General features: G+C 39.0%; 1 protein-coding gene across 1 annotated transcript; it reads right to left on the bottom strand.

Annotated features, from left to right (window-relative positions):
• Positions 1-667: 667 nt before the first annotated feature.
• LOC149284357 (zinc finger CCCH domain-containing protein 7B-like) lies at positions 668-22,243 on the bottom strand. The gene is given in 22 exon segments (XM_089496786.1): positions 668-835; positions 1,601-1,737; positions 2,188-2,296; positions 3,840-3,945; positions 4,455-4,554; positions 4,961-4,975; positions 8,230-8,301; positions 9,104-9,285; positions 9,548-9,648; positions 11,107-11,306; positions 13,636-13,797; positions 14,693-14,837; positions 15,450-15,499; positions 17,226-17,511; positions 18,661-18,827; positions 19,616-19,658; positions 20,304-20,357; positions 20,696-20,776; positions 20,863-21,021; positions 21,314-21,511; positions 22,060-22,099; positions 22,191-22,243. Coding segments are annotated over 22 exon segments (2,628 nt in total).
• Positions 22,244-22,620: the final 377 nt, after the last annotated feature.

Below are 22,620 nucleotides of genomic sequence, written 5' to 3' on the forward strand. Positions count from 1 at the left end.
CCAACCCTAATTATGACAAACTGCACTGGTACAAAACAATGGTCTCAATACTGTGGATTGGAAAGAAAGAAAGAAAAAAAGCAAGATCAGAGACTTAAAACTATAGATCTTTGTTTTGAAGCAGGGGCATTTGTAAGACTCATGTTCAGCAGGGGCCCCTAGAGAAGGATTACGATGGTTTTTTGTCTTTTTTTTTTTTACTGGTGCTGATTCCCGCTGCCTCTGTTCTCCATTCTTCAACATCCGTAAGTTGGAAGGTGCATTTGCGAAAGTCACAGCTACTTTGTTCCAGGAGCATGTCTTTATGTGCTTTGGAAACCCTCTGCTCCAGGCGTTCTTTCAGTTAGCAAATGGGAAGCTGGCCTTACTGTAATATCTTTGGGTCTCTGTACCAGGAATGAAAGTAGAAAAAAGGTAATTTGGGATGCAAGATCTACAAAACTGCAAGCCACAGACAAAGAATAAATTAAGTCATCCCAACCTTGAGGTGTACCACATTTTTTGATGTGATGACTACCATTCTCTATCCAAAATAAAATATAAGTAAAGGGAAAATGTCCCTGATTCTAAATGGGGGCTAGGACAGAGTTTTGGGTCTATTTTTTCATATTTTGCCTAGCATGAATTGATTTCCTTAACAAATGTTCAATACGATAAGTCTATAATCTCACCTTTCACGAAGTTGGAATTCTCCAGGGAGAAATCAGAAATTCTAAGTGCTTTCATCTTTTTCCACAGTAGCTAGTTTCTCTTTATGCTTATCCGACTGGATATGCTTCTGCCACTGCTTTTCACTATTGCTGGTCTTTCCACACAGATAGCAATGGAAACTAGTCTTTTCAGGGAAAACACGAAGACAAATGTTGCTGTTAATCTTTTAAAAGGTATATCACGATGGGTTTTAATTGTACGGACAGGGTTTCTATAGGAAACCACAAAGAAATAGGACTTTGCAGAAAAGAGAACTATGTAACAGGTGTCCACGTCAACCTGTGTTCAGGTAATGGAAATGGACTAAGCACAATTGCCCATCGTATGCAATAATTATAGTAAGGTTTGGAACCCAGATATGTAGAGATAAAGTGTAAAACACAATGTGAAACAATGTTCCCCTCATGCCTACACCACAATCTGTCATCCCATCCCTCTAATGTTTGATTTGTATCCTTGAACTGTAATTATCCCAAACATAAAATTTTGTAATATATGTTCTATATTTGTACTGAGCCAGAGAGTCCCTGTAAAATCTACCACTCACTTATTGCAAGCCAGTGTTTTATTGAAATGCTTTGGTTTTATACGTTTTATAGCTTCTTTCTATTTTATTCTTTTCCCACCCTTAATCTGCCACATAAATGTTTTCTATTTTTCCCACCCCATCTTTCCTGTGTATTTTACCAAGGAAATATAAGCCTCTCATCCCTATGTAGTGTTGAGCCTTCCACATCAAGCAAAAGGCTGTTGTCTCTTGGACACTGTAATTCACAAGCAATAGGAGAGAAACATGTACAGATATTTGTCTGTATATAGTATTAATGGCAGCTCCCCTTCGCCTTGAATGCCTATACACGGTTTAATGGTTGTAGATGAAGAAAAGTACCATATCATCTGCATAATCTGTTGGCATCAGGATCTGCTTCTCTGCTTCCTTCTGAGGAATGGGTGCTCCTGCCACAGCTTTGTCTGCTGAGCCATTATTCTTTGCACTTAACTCAAAAAGCAGCTGAAGATCCAAGACTGGAGAAGGGACAGCAAAGCGTTAGGAAAAATACTTTACAAGATGACAAAAGCCAACGTAACAGCACGTGAAATAAAGAATACATTTCTAGCTATATATATATAATATATACATACATATACACACACACACACACTTTTTATATGTATCTATCTACCTATAAAGTACTGTGCTGGCGACAAAAAAAACATTCCAAACAATAAAATTCTTACTACTAGTAAAGACCTTGATAGAATGTAACAAATCAACATTTCCTTACCGGAAAATGTAAAATTCAGTGTAAAGAATCTATAAGTACTATTATAGGTATTATATCAAGAAACACCCCAGAAATGATTGGCAGCAAAGGTGCATACCTTGCCTCTAAAAATAAATACTAATATTCTTCAGAACTGTGCTCAATGTGCACTTAATGAAGCATCCACATCCCATCAATTAAAACCACTCACCCTTATTCTCCTTCATAAACGTCCACATATCCTTCTCTTCTGTGCTGTGTGCAAAGGTGCAGTTCCCAATATAATGGCATTTTCTTCCATTCTGAACATGAACACAAATCTGTGTTTGGGGAAAGATGGGCAGCAAAGCAGTTATCACACTATAAAAGCCAAGGGCTGCACACTACATACAGGACCTACTTGCCTAACCCACTTCACCTCAAATATCAACTATGACATCATGATTTGGCAAAACAGCACAGAATAAAAAGATTACGGTAAGTCTGCAGCCTATTCACTGTTACAGAGCAATATTTTTTTATGTACCTGGATAACGGTTCATCCTGAATACATATTTGTTTCCTCTTTTCCAATTTTTTAAGAAGTTACACAAGTTTTAATTTGGCATGTTTGTGCACCATATGCCTGTCAGGGCCGGCCCGACAATGGAGCCAAGTGGGGGTAACCGCTCCAGGCGGCACTTTTTAAGGGGCGGCACTTTCCCGCCCCTTTTTTTTTTTTTTTAAAGCGAAAGAGAAAGAGAAAGGGGCGCCAAGTGGTTTTCGCTTACCAAGCTGTCAGTACCCGCTCGGCGCCCCTCTCTCTCTCTCCTCTGCGGCGAGTCTCCCTGTTCGGTCTCGGTGCCGGCTTGTAATGCTGAGTGCGGGAAGATCCGGCCCTCAGCATTACAAGCCGACACCGAGACCAAACAGGGAGACTCGCCGCAGGACTGCTGAAAGGTAAGTACAAGGGGGGGGGGGGGGCGGCAGGGACTGAGGGAGAGGAAGGGTAGATAACGGGGGGGGGGGGGGGGCGGCATTTTAAAATTCGCCCCAGGCGGCATTTTGCCTTGGGCCAGCCCTGATGCCTGTGCACTATACAACACAAGTGTCTTGTTAATAGCAGTTACGTGTACGTGGTTGGAGACTAAATGTAGTGACACAATAGCCTTTTTGGTACGTATCTAAACTAAAAATCTGATTGCTTGCTTGCTTGCTTGCTTCAGAGGGTACCCAACATTTGTTGACCTTGCGGTAATAGTGGCAGCTTGCACCGTGTAAGCTGCAGTGAACACAGGGCTCCTCCTGAGGTAAGCAGGAGTGTGTATGTATATGTGTGTCGTTTAGAGTAAATGTGTTAGTGTATGGCAGAGGAGTGTGCGTGTACGTGTTTAACGTTAGCATTTAGAGTTTGTGCTGTTAGTGTGTGTGTGTTACCGCATAGTGTTAGCATGAGTGCATGTCAGGATATGGCGTTAGAGTGTGTGTATGTTAACGTATGGTTAGCTTAAGTATGTGTTAGTATCTGGTAACGGTGTGTGTGTGTCAGTGTAGGGTGCTTAAGTGTCAAGGTTAGTGGTACAAGGGAGAGGAGGGAGATAGTGTGTGTACGCATATGTAAATGTATGGCGTTGGAGTGAGTGAGTGTCAGAGGGAGTTTGCACATTAGTATGCTCATGTGTTCTCTTTATGGGGATGGAAGAAATGCTGCATTGAGGCCACACTAACCCTAGGCTCACCCTGTCTGTTAGTCCGATGGAATTTCCGTATGAGGAAGACTGCTATAGTACTGAGAGTTTGTGCCATTTTTTTACACTGGCCCAAATATAAGGCATCAATGAATAACTTTACACACACACGCGTGCGTAAATCCAAGACTCTTACATCATACTGCTGCGGAAACAAGCGAACAGATGGCAGGGGTCGGACAGGCATCCACTTTTTCTTGGACTTTGACATAACAAGCAGGACTCTTTTGTCTTTTGACCAGCTTCCAAGAAAAAACAGGAAGTAGTTTAGTGTTTAACATAAAATGAGTTTCATAATGAACAAAGAATACATGTAACATTTGCATTGGTGCACTTATTGAACAAATTCCACAGTGTAATATTATCTGGTTTTTTTTAATTCTGTTTGTTCTTCATGAGTAAAAATTTTTTTACTTCTAAGGCACATATTGAAAGGATCTGCTACCGGTACCAAGCGCTGTGTAGGATTAGAGTGATGCAGACCAGATGATTACATTTTTTAAAAAGATTTTTTTTCTTCTACCACACTGTGTTTCTTGTAGTATTATCTATACATGTTCGTGCATATAACAAGCCTCTAGTGTGTTACACATTGCATCCTTGGCCACGGAACAGGGGGGACCACAATAAAAACACATCCCTTCCATTTGATAAAAAATGTTTTTCATAATCCAGGATTTGCAGAGATCACAGAACTTTTAACCAGGACACTTATTCTTGGAAGATATAGGGATACATTATTTTACCATACCTGTGCCTGGCTTTTGCTGTGCAGTATTTGCCATCTCGATCAGCTTCAACTTCTCGGCCATTCCGCAAACACTGCCCACAGACAAACTTCATCTTCATATCTAGGGGCTAGTGACGGGAAATGTGAAATGTTACCGGAAGAGATACAAGGCAGCTGAAATCGCTCCTACATGGAAAGGATGTTATCCTCGACTGTTGTTCTTTCACGTGAATAACAAGCAGCATATACATGGAATACTTGTATACAAATGCATACAGAATTACACAAGCTGAACCGGGTAGACAGAAAGTCAAACATATATAGTACATAAGACTAATGATTAATATAAGAACATTTACACCTGTACAACAAGATATTTAAAAACATGAGCAATGTAAAAAAAGAGATAAGTGTACCCTGAACAACCTGCAAATCTGAAGAATTGGAATGGGCAAGTTGCAGAAAACAAACAAGATCTACTTTTGTACATGTGTAAACATAATATGTGCATTATGTACTGCGTGTACTTACGCATTTAGTTACTACCTTCTACGCCAATAAAAGGTGTTATTACCACTATACACCAAAGTCCTATAAGCAAAGATTTTCTCTCTTTTAGCTAAAATTACAGTGTTCTATACACTGTTGATTAGCATTCCTGGCTATATCTCATCTTGTTCCAAAAAAAGTCCTTTATCTGCAAGCCTGGAGGCTGCTGTTAAGTTTTTTTTCTAAAATGGGAGCCCCAGGCATTGTCGCCCCCCCCCCCCCCCCCCCCGTCCCATCCACTGGAACAAAAATAAATAAAAAGTTTTAAAAAAGTGATCGGTCCCCAAACTTTGTCTTCTGAGGCCGTAGTCCAACAAGGGGATGTGCCACCCCTTCCTTCCCTCCCCAAACCTAAGCCTTGGGAAGGCCGCATCTTCTAGGATCTCCCCAAGAGGAGACCCACTGAAGTCTTCGGTGACCCAACAATGCTTAACTTATTTCCGAAAACAAAAGAACACTAGTGCACTGATTAAAAAAACCCAAAGCGTGCAGTGAGCAGCGCCAGTGCCATATGCAGGTCCGAGGCAACGGTCCGAGCACAAACAAGGGATGACCTTCTACTTCCAGCTATAACAAGGCTAATCTACTCTCAGCTAGGGCTGCAACAACGAATCGATAAAATCGATAATAATCGATTATGAAAATCGTTGTCAACGATTTTCATAATCGATTAGTTGAATCGATTTTTATCGATTTATAAAATTATGTTTTTCAGAGCAAACGCTCTGAAAAACTCCCGTAGAGAGATCGGATTATAACTGTAGAATCCAGACCCCCCGCAAAGCTGCAGGAGATCTGGACCCTCCCCTGCCACCCGGTGAGGGTCTGTGCAAAACACGCAGATATCCTCCGCTTCTTCTCCCCTCCACTTCCCGCCGGGGTCTCTATTACTGAACCCGGCGTCACGTGACCTTCCGGTGCGGCTTCCATCATGGAAGCCCCAATGGAAGCGGAGGGGAGAAGCGGCTGTCTGCGCGCATCGCACAGACCCCTACCGGCTGCCGGAGAGGATCCAGGTCCCGTGTAGCGCTGCAGGGGATTTGGATTTTAGTGCGCGATGTGCACTGTGTACTGCCACTTCCACCTGCCCCACCAGGGGTTAATATATCAACAGAAGAAAAACAGGACAAGTAAGCAGCACTGGGTAAGTATCTTTATTTTTATGCTCATTTGCCCTGTGTTTCTTCTGTTGATGTATTAACCCCTGGTGGGGCAGGTAGAATTTTTGCGGGATCTATTAATTATGTGCATTTGTGGTTTTTTTTTGATGTCTATAATATTTGATTTATTGTCCATATATTTATATTGTATTGTGTATTTTTTTTGTCTATATTTAAATAAATATAAAAAAATAATTTTAGTGATGTCAGTTTTTCTTATATCGGGGTGGCATAAGACATATCAGGGGGCACAGTGGCATAAAGGGGCTATAAGGCATATCAGGGGGCACAGTGGCATATAGGGATAAAAGGCATATCGGGGCATGGTGGCATATCAAGGGTAAAAGGCATATAGGGGGCTATAAGGCATATAGGGGGCTATAAGGCATATAGGGGGCTATAAGGCATATCAGGAGGGCACTGTGGCATATATGGGGCTATAAGGCATATCAGGGGGCACAGTTGCATATCAGTGGCATATAGGGGGCTATAAGGCATAAGGCAATTATTATGTCAGTAAAATAAGAAGGCGAATCGTGAAATGCCATTGTAAATTATAAGTTTTTATTTTAAATAAACGAAAAATTTGCATATTTTTTTTTACCCGATTAATCGAAAAAATAATCGGCCAACTAATCGATTATGAAAATAATCGTTAGTTGCAGCCCTACTCTCAGCACATTATAGCCAATATATCTGAAAACAAAAATAGGCTGGTTTGTGAACAATACAAAATTACTCTGTGTATACTGATTTATTGTCGATTGCAGACAGATTATCTTGGTCATTAGATTTCACCAGTTAAAACGACTGAATTAGTAGCATTTTAATAGATATTGTGGCAGATGCCTGGTTGTTTAATCTCCGCAGGACTAATAGTCTTCAGACTAATACAGAGACGGGAAAATCTAGCAACTCTTAGATCAGGGGATGAGACTAAACGGACCTTTACACAACTCCTGATATTTGTCAAAAACCCTTATACATCAGACCAGCCAAGAGGCATTTGTCCCCATGGCCCGACATATCCTTAGTATACAAGAATCAATCATAAAGCCCTGTTAGATCTCAATGCGTATGGAATTCTGTTTCCCAAGTCGAGGCGAGTGCACTACCCAACTAAACATTTATTTTCGCACTAAGAAGTATGTATATCAATAGACATTTATGCACAAGATGTTAAAAGGGTTAATGCTCTTGGTGCCTCTGCCAGAGAATGTGCTTCCGCGAATGTGAAACAGAATGCAGTGTGTGGAATAGGTACATCCCCGGCCCTGCAGGGTGGGACAGGCTTCACACCGTGTAACATGTAACTTTATACCACCTCTGCAGGACCAAGGAATATCAAGCCTTTCCCTGTCAAAAATGCATAAGACAAAAAGGTCCAGCATGCTTTTTTTAAATAAAAGGGGAATTATGTATTCCAGATCTATCTAGATATACGATTAAAATAACATTATGCATTCATACTGCTACGCTAGTCTTTATGGATCATATTAATGTTATATTGAAAGGATCTGAATATCTCAAAACATTCTTTATTGTAACCCGGTGCAGTCATGTCCAGCAAATAATGAATTGTGTCTGGCGTGTCTTTTGTCTCTCACTCTCTCATGTAGTTTCAGTCGATGGAACAAAAAAAGCTTTTGTACTACAAATTGCTCTTTTTTTTACCAAGTTATGCATATGCAAAGAAGCAGGGGCAAGAAATATGGAATGCCCTACATTTTAAGGTGATTTATTTATGTTGAGGCTAAAATGGACCCAACTGATACAAGTATGAGCATAAATATAAGAGAGACTAGCAAAAACACACAGAATACCAAAATATAAGCAATGGAAACAAACCCAAGTCTTGTTTTACCTGTCAAATTCTAAGTTTCTATGTTTACCCAACATACCATAAATGAAAAACAGTGTCCTCCAATAATGTATAGAAGCCGATGGAGCCACGCACGAGTCCAATCTGAAAACTATAGCAAGTCTTGGACTGCAGCGTCCTAAATTATTAAAGCGTCACTTTATTCATTGCCTAGTCTTGGAAGTAGCCATTTATATTAAATGAAAGGCAGGCATTTGTCAAGTACAAACCTTGGCTTTGGGTTCAGACACTTTGTAGATTTGCTCAGAGTCTTGCACAATGGCATCATGTGACATTCCTGTTATGAAGAGACATGAGAAAGGTTAATGACTTGCACATAAGAACACCTTGAATGACACATTCACTATGCTTTCGATGTCAGTGGTGAAAGCATTATTATACTTTTTAAAAACCCCATGTCTTCCAAAGGTACCATTACTATATATACATATTATGCAGCCCCTATTAATTTTCTGTTCCATGGTAAAAAGCTCTATTACTTTGGTGATGGCTTCCAAACTAAAATGCATAGGTGTAAAATCATGGGTGTAAAAATGTACTACACACAAGAAGTAATGATTTGCACTGACATATATGCAAACGTGAGGAGTACACAATGCCATTTGCTGCTTGTACAATCTCAAATTATTGTATGCATAAGCATGCAGAAAAATGTGGGGTTTAGAAGAAGAAAAAAATAAAATAAAAAAATCCCAGCACTAAACCCTTTACACTCTTGGACTTAGCATCTCATAGGATGAAAAGGAACTGAGGTAGGTCATACTCACAAGCCACCGATTATTATACTTAATATGAAGGAAAACATTGGAGTGTTTCTAGCTTAGTGGTTATTAAAGGTAATCACAAAGGCACAAATTGTATGTACCCCAATCCTAGTCCTCAGGTAAGTTTGGTTGGGAAGCAATGAGAACGGACTTGTGTCCAATGCTTGCTGGCACATATAGACATAGTATGAATTGGGGAAGTTGGTTATTCTGTTATTCTATTTCTAATTCTGCTATGCTGTGAAGGGGTACTGCACACTCTGAACTTAATATACTCCGAATAAAAAAGGAAAAAACGAACTGTTAGTAAGGTACCATATTGCCTCTGCAACTTCCAGACACATAGTTCAATATGGCTGTGTGCAAAATTGCAGGCGTCTTCTTGGGTGCAACCACTCTGCTGATCGTGTCTACACATCTCCATCTGGAAACGCGGCTGCAGCTGCCGAATCTTGGAGTACCTTACAGTACTCAGGTTTAGCACATGAACCAGACACCTGTCCATAGAAAGAGCATTTATGAGCACAGGACCGATACTAAAATAGTAACTAGCTACATCAAAACATATTCCCCAGCCTATGAAGTGGTTTAGCATTAACCAAAACAGTGCAGGTTTTCTCTTAAAGTGTTAACAGAACGGTAAACTAGTAAAAGCCGTGGTTTGGTCCTGTAGTCTAAACATCTGCATAAATAGGCTCTTCTGGACCATTCTTACTAACTAATGTTAGATGCCAGCAGGGGTAGGCGTGCTATACTTACTTGTGGTCTGAGAAGCGGTGCTGGGTGTCCGGGTTTGTGCAGAAATCTGGTTTCTCAATACTTCTCTTACTGATGATTTGTGGTTTGCTGTCAAAACAAGCCTGAAATAAAATAGCCGAGATTCAGAGTTCATAATGCTATATAAACAGGGGAGTCTGTTAGAGAAAGCAGTAGCCAACACAAGATGCTGACAGGTCACTTTATCACAAGATGATACAGAAGAACCAGCTGTTGTAACATTAAATGAATAATGCAATGGGTCGTAATTTTAAATTTCACTAAATGTATGTATTAAAATTAACCATAGCTTGTGCCATTTGTTCTTCAAATCGCTGTTAATTTTAGAAGATATTTAGAATGGGATTTCTATTTGTTTTCATGTTTCTTCACCAAATCCGATGCAACAGGGTCAGCTTTTGATTAGAGAAATCCTGAAACTCTTTCTGGGCAGGTTCTCTACAGCTGTGGCGACTATGAATTACTGATTTTGGGGGCATAATAGCAACCAATAAAGTGTTCCTGCTGACTAAACCTTTTTTAACGTGTGCATTTTTCTAATTGGAAATTAGATGTGTGGCCATCCTTCCCCCCGTGTTAATTGGGACCTTGTTGAACCCGGCCAATTCAATTTACCCCATCAAATCATACATTTTTTAAAAGTAGACACCCCATGGGCATTTAATATGCCAGTATTTTAACTCTTTCCATGCGAGAATTGTTTTAAGCTAATATGCTAATTCTAGGACTTGCTCACAAAAATATATTTTTTATATATATATATATTTTTTTGCCTTTTTTTTAATTTTTTTAACATTTTTTTTCAACTTGAAGGTTCCCCTGATAGTGACATCAGTGGGAAATTATTTTTACATTTTACTGGTTTTTTACTATTTTTTTCCAATTATTAATTTTATTTTATTTTTAATTTATTTTTTCTAATCACACTGTGATTAGAAAGCTGAGCTCCATTGACTTGCATGGTTGAATGCAGTACTTATATTCAACCTGCAAGTGGAGCCAGAGTTCTCTAGAGGGTCAGGAGACCGTCTAGCGAACCTTTTCATCTTTATTTTTTTTTTTTCCCATCTTGCTGATGGCGAAGATCACCGGCAGCTGCGGCTGTGACCGCTCTCCGGAGCGGTCACAGTCCATCCCCAGGTAAGTGTTTAGTGTCGCTGGATGCCTCCTGATCGAGGCATTCCAGCGACACCATTTAAGTTTAGGAGGCGATCATTGATCACCTCCTAAACGCTTTTAAAACGGGCGTCCGCCGCCATACATGGCGGATGTTGACGCCCCGGGGAGGGGCCAGAGACGGCCCCTTTCTGCCGATAATGGCGTTGCTGAATGCCTCGAGGTCGAGGCATTACAGCAACGCCGTTTCGGTGCAGAAAGCGTAAATAGATCGCTTTCTGCACCCGTTTTTGTCGTTATCGACTTGAATTTCCGTGACGTGCCCGGACCGGCAATTGTCATCAAGGGGTTAAACAGATTTAATATTTATATACAAACTTGCCACTGTGTGCAGAAAGCATTTGCCAATCTGTATTCCTTATTACCAGGCACAAAAAGATGAAAGCGCCTTTCTGTTCCTGCAGCAAACGGGCCACACTGCCTAACTTTGCTCCTCCAAGTCCCTGGAAAAGCTGACCGCGCTGCAGAGTTCCTTTTTTCTCCTCGTTCCACACGTCTATCTCTTCCTGGTAATATGCAAAGGTGCAACTGTCCCCGTATTTACAGTCCTGCCGGCTCTGAATATCTGCACATGAACAAAATATTCAAGCAATTAATAATTACTTTTGGAATTAACATAATATAGTGTTATATTAAAGTAAAAAAGCTTAAACATATATGAATTAGCTAGAAAGTGATAAGTATTTCCCCAATTGGAAGGAATGACGTCACAAACTGTGTATAAAGAAACAAATTAACCCCTTAATGACAATTGACGGTCCGGGCTTGTCACCTGAAAACGAAGGATTAACGACAATTGACATGCCAGGACCGTCATGACTTTAAAAGGGTGCAGAAAGCAATCTTGGTTCGCTTTCTGCACCCAAACGGTGTTCTTTTAATGCCTCGACCTCGAGGCATTCAGCAACACCGCGATTGGCACTAGGGGCCGTGCCTGGCCCCTCCCCGGGGCGTCAACGTCCGCCTGTTTGAAAGGTGTTTAGGAGGCAAACCTCTAAAACTTCAATGGTGTCGCTGGAATGCCTCGATCAGGAGGCATTCAGCGACACCAAACACTTACCCCAGGACGGGCTGTAACCGCTCCGGAGAGCAGTAACAACCGCCACTGCGAGTGACTTCGCCAGCCGCAAGATGGCGGCGGCCCGGTAAAAAAAGATAAAGTTGAAAAAGTTTGCTAGATGGTCTCCTGACCCTCTAGAGAACTCTGGCTCCACTTGCAGGTTGAATACAGGTACTGCATTCAACCATGCAAGTCAATGGAGCCCAGCTTTCTAATCAGTGTGATTAGTAAAAATAAATAAAAACATAAAATAAAAATTATAATAAGAAAAAAAGTTTAAAAAAAAACAAACAGTAAAATGTAAAAATAATTCCCACTGATGTCACCACATGTGACCTTCAAGTTCCAAAAAATTTATTATTTTTTAAAAAAAAAGGCAAAAATAAATATATATCTATATATTTATTTTTTCCCCCTAAAATTAGCTTAAAACAATTAGAAAAATGCACACGTCCCAAGTGCGGCCTTTTAGTTCCCCCAAAAAACGACAAACCCATACATGTGGGGTTGCTGAGCACATATTGGGGTGTCGTGTGACAGCGACATGTACCAGGAGCTGTGTGTGGGGGAAAATACACAAAAAATACTACTGCAAACTGTGAAAAAATGCTGGTGGTAAAATGTGTGCATGCAAAGAGTTAAAATACCAGCATTTAAAATACACTGGGGTGTCTAGTTTTCAAAAATATATGGTTTTATTTGGCACACTGAAATGGCCGGGCTCAAAGATGTACCCAAATAGATGTGGATCACCAAATGCCAAAGTTCAACACTGAAAAATGCGCATGCCCCAAATGTGGCCCTTTTGCCCCCAAAACAGCCAGGCAAAATCATTCAAGTGAGGCATCGATGTACTAAGGAGATGTTGCTGAACACATATTGGGGTGTTTTATGATAGTGACATATACCAGAACCTGTTAATTCATACCTGAAGTAAAATGTGTGTGGAAAAAAAATGTCTACCACAAAGTTTGACAAAGACTGGCGGTAGAATTAGTGCATGGAAAGAGTTGAAATTCTAGCATTTGAAATACCCTGGGTTGTCTTGTTTTCAAAAATATATGGTTTGATGGGGTAAATTATATTGGCCAGCTTTAAAGATACCTGAAATAGCACATGGGGGGAAGAATTACCAGATTTGGAAAAAATGGTTTTGAAATAGCAAAAAACTACCTGTACTTATTGCCACATAACGTGCAGAAAAAGGCAAAAGAAAATAAAAAAAAAAAATTGGGTATTTCTAAACTCAGGACAAATAGTAGAATCTATTTAGCAGGTTTTTTCATTACCTTTTATAGATGAGTAAAAGATTTTTAAACAAAGTTAGAAAGCAATTTTTTTCTAAATTTTTCACCCTATTTTATTCTTTTTTTTAATAGTAAATAATATGATACAATCAAAACAATCTAAAGAAAGCCCTTCTTGTCCTGAAAAAAAACAATAAATAACTTGTGTGGGTTCAGTAAACGGGAAGGAAGAAAATTACAGCTAAACACGAGCAGCGCAGAAATGTTAAAAACGGCCATTGTCACAATGGGTACAAAAAATAAAATCAGCCTTTGTCACGAGGTGTTTTTTTAAAACAAATTCTAAAAAATAAAGAAAATTAAATATTTTTGAGTCACTTTTACTTTAATTTATGTTGAGCAGTTTCCATATAGAAGTAATTCCATTTAACTTGTTTAGCTTTTATACATGGTTTACATTCATGTTTTTTAATACAATACAAAAGACCCTATCAAGAAAAATTTTTAAAATATACAAAGGTCGGATATTTATTTATTTTTTTTTAAATATGGCCGAATCAGAAAAGATCACAAACTTTTTAACTAACCTTTGCACAAAATGTAAGGACCTAAAAAGTTAACTTTCATTGGCCTTGGGCGAATCCGGAGCCAGGTCTTATTTTCGGAGTTCTTCATGCGGGCCAGCAGCAGGTCCTTTTTACATTTGTGTTCGTATTTTTCCTGGTGCATATAATCTAAAGCCTTGGGGCCTGAGGGAGAGGACAAATTGAAAAATCACACTATAAGACGCGACCTATAAAACGCGCCATTTAAGTTATTTAAGGTTCCTTATAACTATACTGCATGCACGAGTATGTTTTGATAATTTCATTTGTGTGGGTTTTTTCTTATTTATATTGTTTAGTGTGCAGTCACTCCTAAAACACATCACAGTGTGCGCTGAACTACTAAGGTGTTTCAAGGTTATCTACATCTATATAAAATTGCAATGAAAAGACCCAGAAAATTAGTGTTAGGTGTGAGACCAGATGGTGTTTTGGCAATTCTAAGTTTTTGGTTTTTTTTACTGAAGCCTGAGCCAAGGTTATGCCTTATGAAGTGCCAACCCCACAGATTATATTGAAAGAAGGGCTCAGTTGGCCCTGTATTATGCATCAAGGAGTATTGTTGATCTGTGAATTATGGAGGTCCAGATTATCCCTTTTTACAAGAAGACATTGTTGGCATTCATAATACACAGTAAAGGTGATAAGCTTAAATTGCAACTCCTCTTGCAATCCCTGTACCAGATGCCCAAGGTGGGGTGGGTTTCTAGCGCCCCGGGTAAGTTAAGTGCCCCCCACCATAGTTTTAGTTCTCTCTTTCACTTTGCCTACTTCTGTACTAATAGCTCCTAGCCATTCAAAACATTGCCTGCGGGAGTCAGAAACGGCTCTGTGCAGGCTGTAGCACTTATACTACTCTATCAATGCATGCATGATCTGAGTGGACTTGCTCTCTAACACAAGAGAGAACCTATTAGAGTGGCACCCCCACCTCCAAACCAGCAGAGACTCTGCTACTCCATATGGCGGAGCTAGCTCTAGATCATGCCATTTTAATGTCTGCAGTCAAATTAACGAGACAAGATTGAACAGTCAGTACCTGTCTTCACGTAGCACTGTTGACATGCCTGTTTGAAGTCATAGGTTTGAGCCAACGGGTTGTTTGGCACAGTAGGAGAGACACTGCCTGTGTGCACCACAGGGTCTACCATACGAGACAAGTTATTAAATGTGGTCACGCCGTGCTGTAGGATGGAAAATAAAAGATGTAAACAAAAATGTTAATCTATGCGCATTGATTTCTTCCAACGCTCTTATTTTGCATGTTGCTTGTATTTAGAAAGCATGTCCCACAGGGGGTACTACAGTGTGCCTGGGACACCCTTGAACAGCAAATGAAGTACTTTCATATAGATTTAGTTACACAAAAAATACATTGAGAGGAAGCTGCAGCTCCCAGTTCCCTCCTTGGGATGAGGTTCTAGGCTAGAAAGCACTCCCATTGAAATCTACTGACAGCTTTCCAAGCATGAACACGGGGGGGTCTCATTAGACCCCCCCTTCCCATCTGAAGCAACTGCAGAGCCAGTGCTGGAGATGACTGGCAGGAATAATATAATGTGCTTGGGGTGGGGAAAGAGAAATGCATATGGGGGATACCGCCTCTATTCAGCACAGATACATTCAGAGCTGGGAAGACAGGAAGGTACTAGAAACATGACAATCTGCTTCGAGTTACAGTGCCTGCTTGCAAACCACTTGTATTTACATTTTTGTTTAACCATCTGAATCTCCAGACTGCATAGGTCGCCTGTCACATACGCATATCCGATTGTTGAGGTGTTAAAATTACTCACCTTGTTATTCTTGCATCCTTTCGATAATGATGATTCCAAAACTTTGGGGTCTGTACAAACAATAATAATAATAAACAAGTATTAAAAAATAACCACAAGTAGCTACTAAATTGCATATAGTATGTATATGCAGGTGAAGATATTTGAGTAGCCCCACATTCATTAACAATGCAAACCTTTGGACAGCTAAGAAATGGCGTATTATCTATTTGTGATAGAACGGTTATCTGCTTTTTCAATGGCGAGAAGCTTAGGCTGGGTGGATATGTAAATATACATTATAGGAAATCCTATGAATTGCAAAGGGTTCTTTTTAAGTGTATTTTCAAGTTATATATAACAATGGCTAAGAATGGATTTTCATTGTAATGGACTAGAATACCAGTAAAGTCGCTGCAAGAGCCTCCTCAATATTAACTTTTACGTTTGTGAACATCTTCATCAGTAAAAACAGTTGACCTTAATGGATAATATGTAGTTAATGTGATTTTTTTTTTCTTCATAGGCCCCAGTGACTGCAAAACAATGCAGCCAAAAAGGAACAACTTTTAACAAAGTATCGTCTTATTAGAACATAAAAAGGGCTATAAAGAGCGGAGTAGATTTGCAAGAAATACCCAATGTTTTTATGCAAGCCGTAGGGCAATAAATACAAGTAGCTAAATCCGGTCATACTGCACCTATATCCTATTTGGGACATCTACGAAGACGGCAAATTCAATTTACTACGCACAAACCATATATTTTTGAACACTAGACACCCCAGGGTATTTAATATGCTGGTATTTTAACACCTTCTATACAGGATCTTTAAGAACATACAGCGCCAATTATAGGACTTGTTCATAAAAATAAACTTTTTTGGATTTTTTTTTTTAATACAATTTCTTGCAACTGGATGGTTCCTCTTATGATGTCATGATGACATCACTGTAGTATTTTCAAATAAATAAAAATCTAAACAAATTATATATATATATATATTTTTTTTTTACTATTTTAACATTTTACTATTCACATGGAAAGCTGGGCTCCTTTGACCGGTATGGTTGATTGCAGCATTCCAGTAATCAACCTGCAGGGGGAGCACATCGGTCTCAAGAGGGACCAGACAGACCTTTTTACTGGGCAAAGAGATCACATACCGTCCAGGAGGGTTTTTTTTGGTGTTTTTTGCGTTGCTTATTGCCTTGACATTGAGGCATTTAAACAACACCGGCTGAGCTTAGATCGTAATTGTTGATCACCATATTCCAAAGGGCGAATGCGATTGCTCCAGAGAGCACTGATACAGGTATTTAACATTTTTTTGGGTGTTGCTAAATGCCTCGACATGAATGCATTAGAGCAACCCTGGCTGAAAGAAGAAAGCAATCAATTGCATTCTAAACTAGTTTAACCCGATGATGTGTCTGGCACGTTTATTGTCATCAAGAGGTTGACGATGTGATCTCGATTCTTGAATACAAACTTTATTGACTACTAAAGATGTGAGGTGGCACACCCCAACCTATTTCTGTTGGCTTGCATTTTCAAGGGTAATGGCATAATGGTGTTTGGATTGATTTGATGTCTGATTACTCAGTACATATGCCCCTTTTGTGGAGGACAATCCTTTTGCATTTTACTAATATCTTTTTCCTAAAAGAGTGAAATACTTCAAGGTAGGGGGTACATTATAGATCTAGGATTATAGGTCGCATGCATGTCTTTCAGTGTAGCCAGTGCACTCTCTGTAGACCCTATGAAGATTCATTTGGTGTAATCAACACTTACCATTTTGGAAAGTATCCAGACAATCAAGGGTTTCTCTGCTCCTTTCAAAGCTGTCTAAAGTGTCTAGACGCGGCTCTGCAATCATTAGGAGATTTGTTTGGTAGGCAGACTTCAGAGGGAGTGCTGTCAACTTTCTGGAGTCCAACAAATCAAAAGAAGCCGGGGGCAATGGCGAAGGAGCAGGTTGTACAGTAACACCTAGGCTGGGGAGTAAGGGAGTCCCAGCCGGAAACACTGGTATTAACTGAGGTATCTGGCTGGAGAGGGCCGAAGTCTGCTGTTGGAGCTGTAAGAGAAGTTAAAGAGATTATCCCTTTGATTACATATGTGCTTCAGTGACAAAGGAGAACAAAGCACTATGATTTTATTTCCCCAAAAGTAGGTGGATTAAACTGGCACACGCAGAATTGTTGAGTATATTTTCCGGTTTTAAAGGTTCCATGGATCTACAGTTAATCTATATGGTATTGGAGAAAAAAGTATGGTATCTTGTGGATTAACAGAATTTCAGTAACATGAGTTTTTATTATCATGTATTGATTTATATGGCCCCTTCATATTCCACAGCACCAGTGTTTCTCACCCCTATACATGAGTAACATTTACTGCAATTCTTATACTGTGGGACAAAACAGTTTAAGCTAAATAATATGTTGACTAATTGTGGCTATAGCTATCCCTCAAAATAGGAAGATATAGTAATTCTAGAGCAGTAGAAAAAGGGTTGCAATCACCACCAGAAGTGCTTTTTTTTTTTTAAAGTAGTCCCCGTTGTGTATATGGATCTAATCTACTACTATCCATTTACTAGGGTTTTGCAGCGCAAGGAGGTTGCCACCTGGTGATGGGCATCACACGAGAGTGCAATTATTCATTCAATATTAAGCTTTTAAAGCTTTGGGTATACACATAAGAGTGGTGTAGGTTAGCCAAATTAAACTTGGTTTAAAAAGTTACTGCATCATAAAAGCTAAACCTGTAAACAGTGTATTTAATCTAACAAAATGTGTTTTTGTATAATCAAAGCTTATTTACAAAGACATGATTGCTGCTATAGAACATTTAAAAGGGATAGTCTGGTAACCCCTGCTCTAAAGAACAATGCATATTAACACTGTTAGTACTTTAATATGCTTTCATCCATGATGGAAAAATTTAAAAAAGCAGATGACCTCCTCCTGGGAGGTCCGACATTTGTTGGATGCCCCAAATCCAGTCCACAGAGCTCACTGAGACATGGCTGGAGCTGACTGGAGAAATGGGGAAAGCTCCTCCAATGCATTTGCAAAAAACATTATGAAGATATAAAGGGTCCATGCAGCTACCACAGACAAATAATTCTATATGATGGCTGGAGTACACATTTAAAAACCAAATCCCTTGCAATTGACCTCCACTGCCAATTTTTCACAAGTATCCACTGTGATTTCCTCACCAGTTCGGAGTCCAATAGAGAGTCCACATCATCTCCGATAACCTCACAGTCATTGAGAGTAGAGGCTGGAAAATCTGCAGCAGGCGAAGATGCAGCAAAATCAAACCCTTTACTGTTACAGTCATTCCCCAGAAAGGATGGAGATTGATTTAAATCCAATGACAAATCTGCAGAGAAAAACAACACATGGCAAAGATCAAATGTGAATTCCTTATAGGTCACGCCTGTGTATCTGCACATATACTCAATTCCTCCATTTAAAAGTTACATTAATCCAGTTATGGAATACAATTTAAATGCACATCAAATTGAATTGTTCACTCCACTTCTCAGTTCTAGAACAAATTTGGGAACATGAAAATCACAGAAAAAAGTACAAAATTAGTTGCATCAGAATACAAAAATTAGGTAGGTCAAGTGACATCTCTAGAAAATGGAGAGGGGGGTGTAAAAAAGAATACTAAGATGGACTGGAAAAGTCAGTCTTCTTGTGATTATTTGAATGAAATGTTTGTGTTTTGTTACATGTGGAAAGTTAATAAAGTTCTTGTGTTGATGATTCACTTTTTAGCTTTTTTCTTTTTTACCCTCAGACTCGTGAAAAATGAAATGACACAGGGGAAGCTATTATAAACCTAAATTTAATCCTGGACAATAAAACGTGGCAATCCCTGCAACTCTTCTTTACAAAAGTTTTAAGAACTGCAGTATACGATATTGTAAATAAAAGAAAAGGCATAAAACAAAAGTTCACAATATTTTGCATAATATAAATTATTGTGGAAATTACATGTTAAAAAGGCTACGAGTCACACATTTTGTAATTACGCTTATGTAAAACAAATTGCGTTCACTATGTGATGGTAAATCAGGTAAGTCCTAAAAAGTGGCATTTTTATGAGCACACATTAACAAATAATGACTTTTTTTTTTTTATACAACTTTAGAAGCTTACCTGTATAAATATCATCTACAGATTCCAGGTTATTAGGGGAAGACTACATAAAAAAAAAAAAAAAAAAAAAAAGTTACTCACTTAATTAAAAACAAACATTACGCCAGTTTGCCATTACCAATGATTTCAAACCATTTAGGGTTCAAAATGATCTTGGCCTCAAAACAGCTGCATTATGCCATAATCTTAATGTGCCAAAAGGTGTTGCTTGAAGAAGGCTGCAAGCAACCACACTTTCCTACCTGTCTTAATCCCCCGCGTTTAATGTACCATCAGCTCCACAACATAAACACATGCAATCTCTCATTCTGGTTTCTGTCTATAGGACTACTATAGACTTACTGCTGGAAAACATCCCCTGCCTATTATAAATGCAAGTATTTTGGTAATCCATTTTATTTACTCTGAGATATCAATATCCCGGTGATAGAGAAAGGTTGATACATTTTGACCTTGTAATAATTTTGAAGTGTATAAGAGTTGACCTCAGCTATGGTAAGGAAATTGTACATGCTCAAAAACACTAGGGGCCCACAACAGTTAGCTTGCGAGCTACAAATAAATAATTGCTTACAGCAAAGCAGATAAACAGTACTCATCTCGAAAGGACGTATATTTCATTGATGTTAGGAATAAAATATATACGCACGCCACACCCCAAGAGAAGAGAAATGAGATGAAATATTACCTGACCCCCAACTGGTAAACCATTGCCGATTAAGCCAAATGTTTCGAGTTCTTGCTGTGGGAGAGAGTACGATTCATTTAATAAAGAATGCATAAATTACATTAAAAAAAATAAATTCAAAAGATATAATCTCAAATTCTTGTGTCATATACTGGAGCAGACAAAACACACGTCCCAATAAATATGCCTCCAATACACACCACTGGAAATTAGCTGTGTACTGCAGTTTGGTCAAACTTTTTGACGTTTAATACAAATATTACTCTTAGCAACTAGAGAGTACTAGAGAAAGAAATAAAAAAGGGAAAAGTCTAAATTCTGTGATTTCCCATGTGGACATATAAAAAGGATGCTCTTTGCATCATAGTCACAAATGCTAAAAACGTTCATACCTGCGGCCTCTTGTACGCCTTTCGTTGTTTTAATCCTAATTTCTGCACAAGATCTTGTGCCAGCTGTGTCACACGTTCGTCCTGACGATCAAATGACAGTAGTTACTTACTTCTCAGACTAGCAAGCAGACATAAAAACCATAAACCATAAAAAAAATGCAGCATACCTGCACAAGTGCTAGCAGACTATGGCTGATACAACTATATGCCTCCTGCTGCCTCCCGATCTCGCTGAGTGCTTTGGCTTTGCGGTACAATGCTCTCTTGCTCTCTTTGTCTAAGCTCAGTGCAGTCTCACTATCTTCCAGTGACTTCTCAAACAGACCCTAAACAAAGATATTAGCCAGGCAAAGTTAGTGACATATACTTAAGCTTGCATCACCTCCCACCATCACTTGCTGGAACCCTTTGTCCTCTTTATAGGACAAAATAATGTAAGACAGCATGATACTAATGTTCTTTTAAAAACAATAAAACAAATATGCATTGGATTCAAAAAGGTGCCTCTGGTTCCATGGAAGTGTGTTTATACACTTCCCTACACAAGTAGCACCAAGTGTACTATAATGTAGGTAAAAACACAACTTTGTGGGTATTTAATCATGATTGCAAACTTACCATTGAGTAATAGCAGCAGGATCGGTTCACGTACAGCTTGCACTGTAGTTCCTGGGGAATGTTTAGCTCCTCGGAGGCTGTATATTCCGCAACAGTCAGTCCTTCTGTGTACTGTGCCAATGCCAGCTTAATATTACTTTCTCGATACAGTTCATTGCCTTCTGCAAATAGGTTTCGGACCAGCTGCTGTAAGAAGGCCTGAAAAACCAGAACAAAAAAAAAGGAGGACACCAAATTCAATGCCAATTCTCTGGAGCCATTCTCCATTTGACTCCACTCACATAGTACATATCTTTATTTGCATACCTGCTATTTGTCACCCAGCTTAGGTAAGTAGTAGAATATTAAACTGTAACTTACTGAATTATTCTACAAATCATGCAACAAAAGAGTAAAGTAATGCTTCTAACAAATTATTTTCATTAAATACTTATTTCACTGTTCAAGTGATGGAAAGATGTAGTCATGTACAAAAAAACAAACATTCGAGTCATTCTTCGTAAAGCTGTCAGTCTGTTCTGGACACACACACACATGCAGGGAATAAAAATATATCTAATATATGTATATGTAATGCTTTTGGACACAGGAAAATAGATTATGAATTTGGTAACATGGCTACAATAAAACCTCAGATATGACACCCTAACTTTCCAGTGACCCACAAAGTAGCATCTACCCAACACCAGCCAGGCCAAAAACATTTGCTAAGAAAGATCTCATATTACGAAGACTCCAAAATTTACCTCGTAATCATCTTGACTTCCATGAAAAGGTATTGTGGATCTGTTAAAAATAAGAAAAAGTGAGTAAAAAATCCATAAAAATCAAGGCATAAGCAAGGTTTTATGAAACCATATGACCACATAAAACTCACTGAATGAACTGCAAGCCCTTTTCAATGTCTTCTTTCCGTTTCTGTCTAGCCATAAGAGCACCTGTACATGTAAAAAGACAAAAGTAATAATTTAATACCCCAAGTATGACCACTTCTAGCATAAAGTTACACCTATAATCATACATTTATGTTCTGGATCATTTATGGCTCTCTAAATCCATACCTAAATTTGCAGGTAGTTTAAATGAGCCATGATTGTCCAAAGTAACCGATCTCCAGAGTCAATAACCAACATTTGTACATAAAATTGACAAAACATCACTGTAACCAAAACAAAGTTAATGAATGTAGGTTAAACCATATAACAACCTGGTGCAGTAACATGTAAACAGAATCTGAGAGCTGCTAAGAACCATTCAGCCCATATGGAAGGGGGTTAATGAAGGAACCGGTGAAGTTAATGATGAAA

Source organism: Sceloporus occidentalis, unplaced genomic scaffold (assembly GCF_023333645.1).
Source record: "Sceloporus occidentalis isolate IW3139 unplaced genomic scaffold, rSceOcc1.0.p SCAF_94, whole genome shotgun sequence".
Lineage (NCBI taxonomy): Eukaryota > Metazoa > Chordata > Lepidosauria > Squamata > Phrynosomatidae > Sceloporus > Sceloporus occidentalis.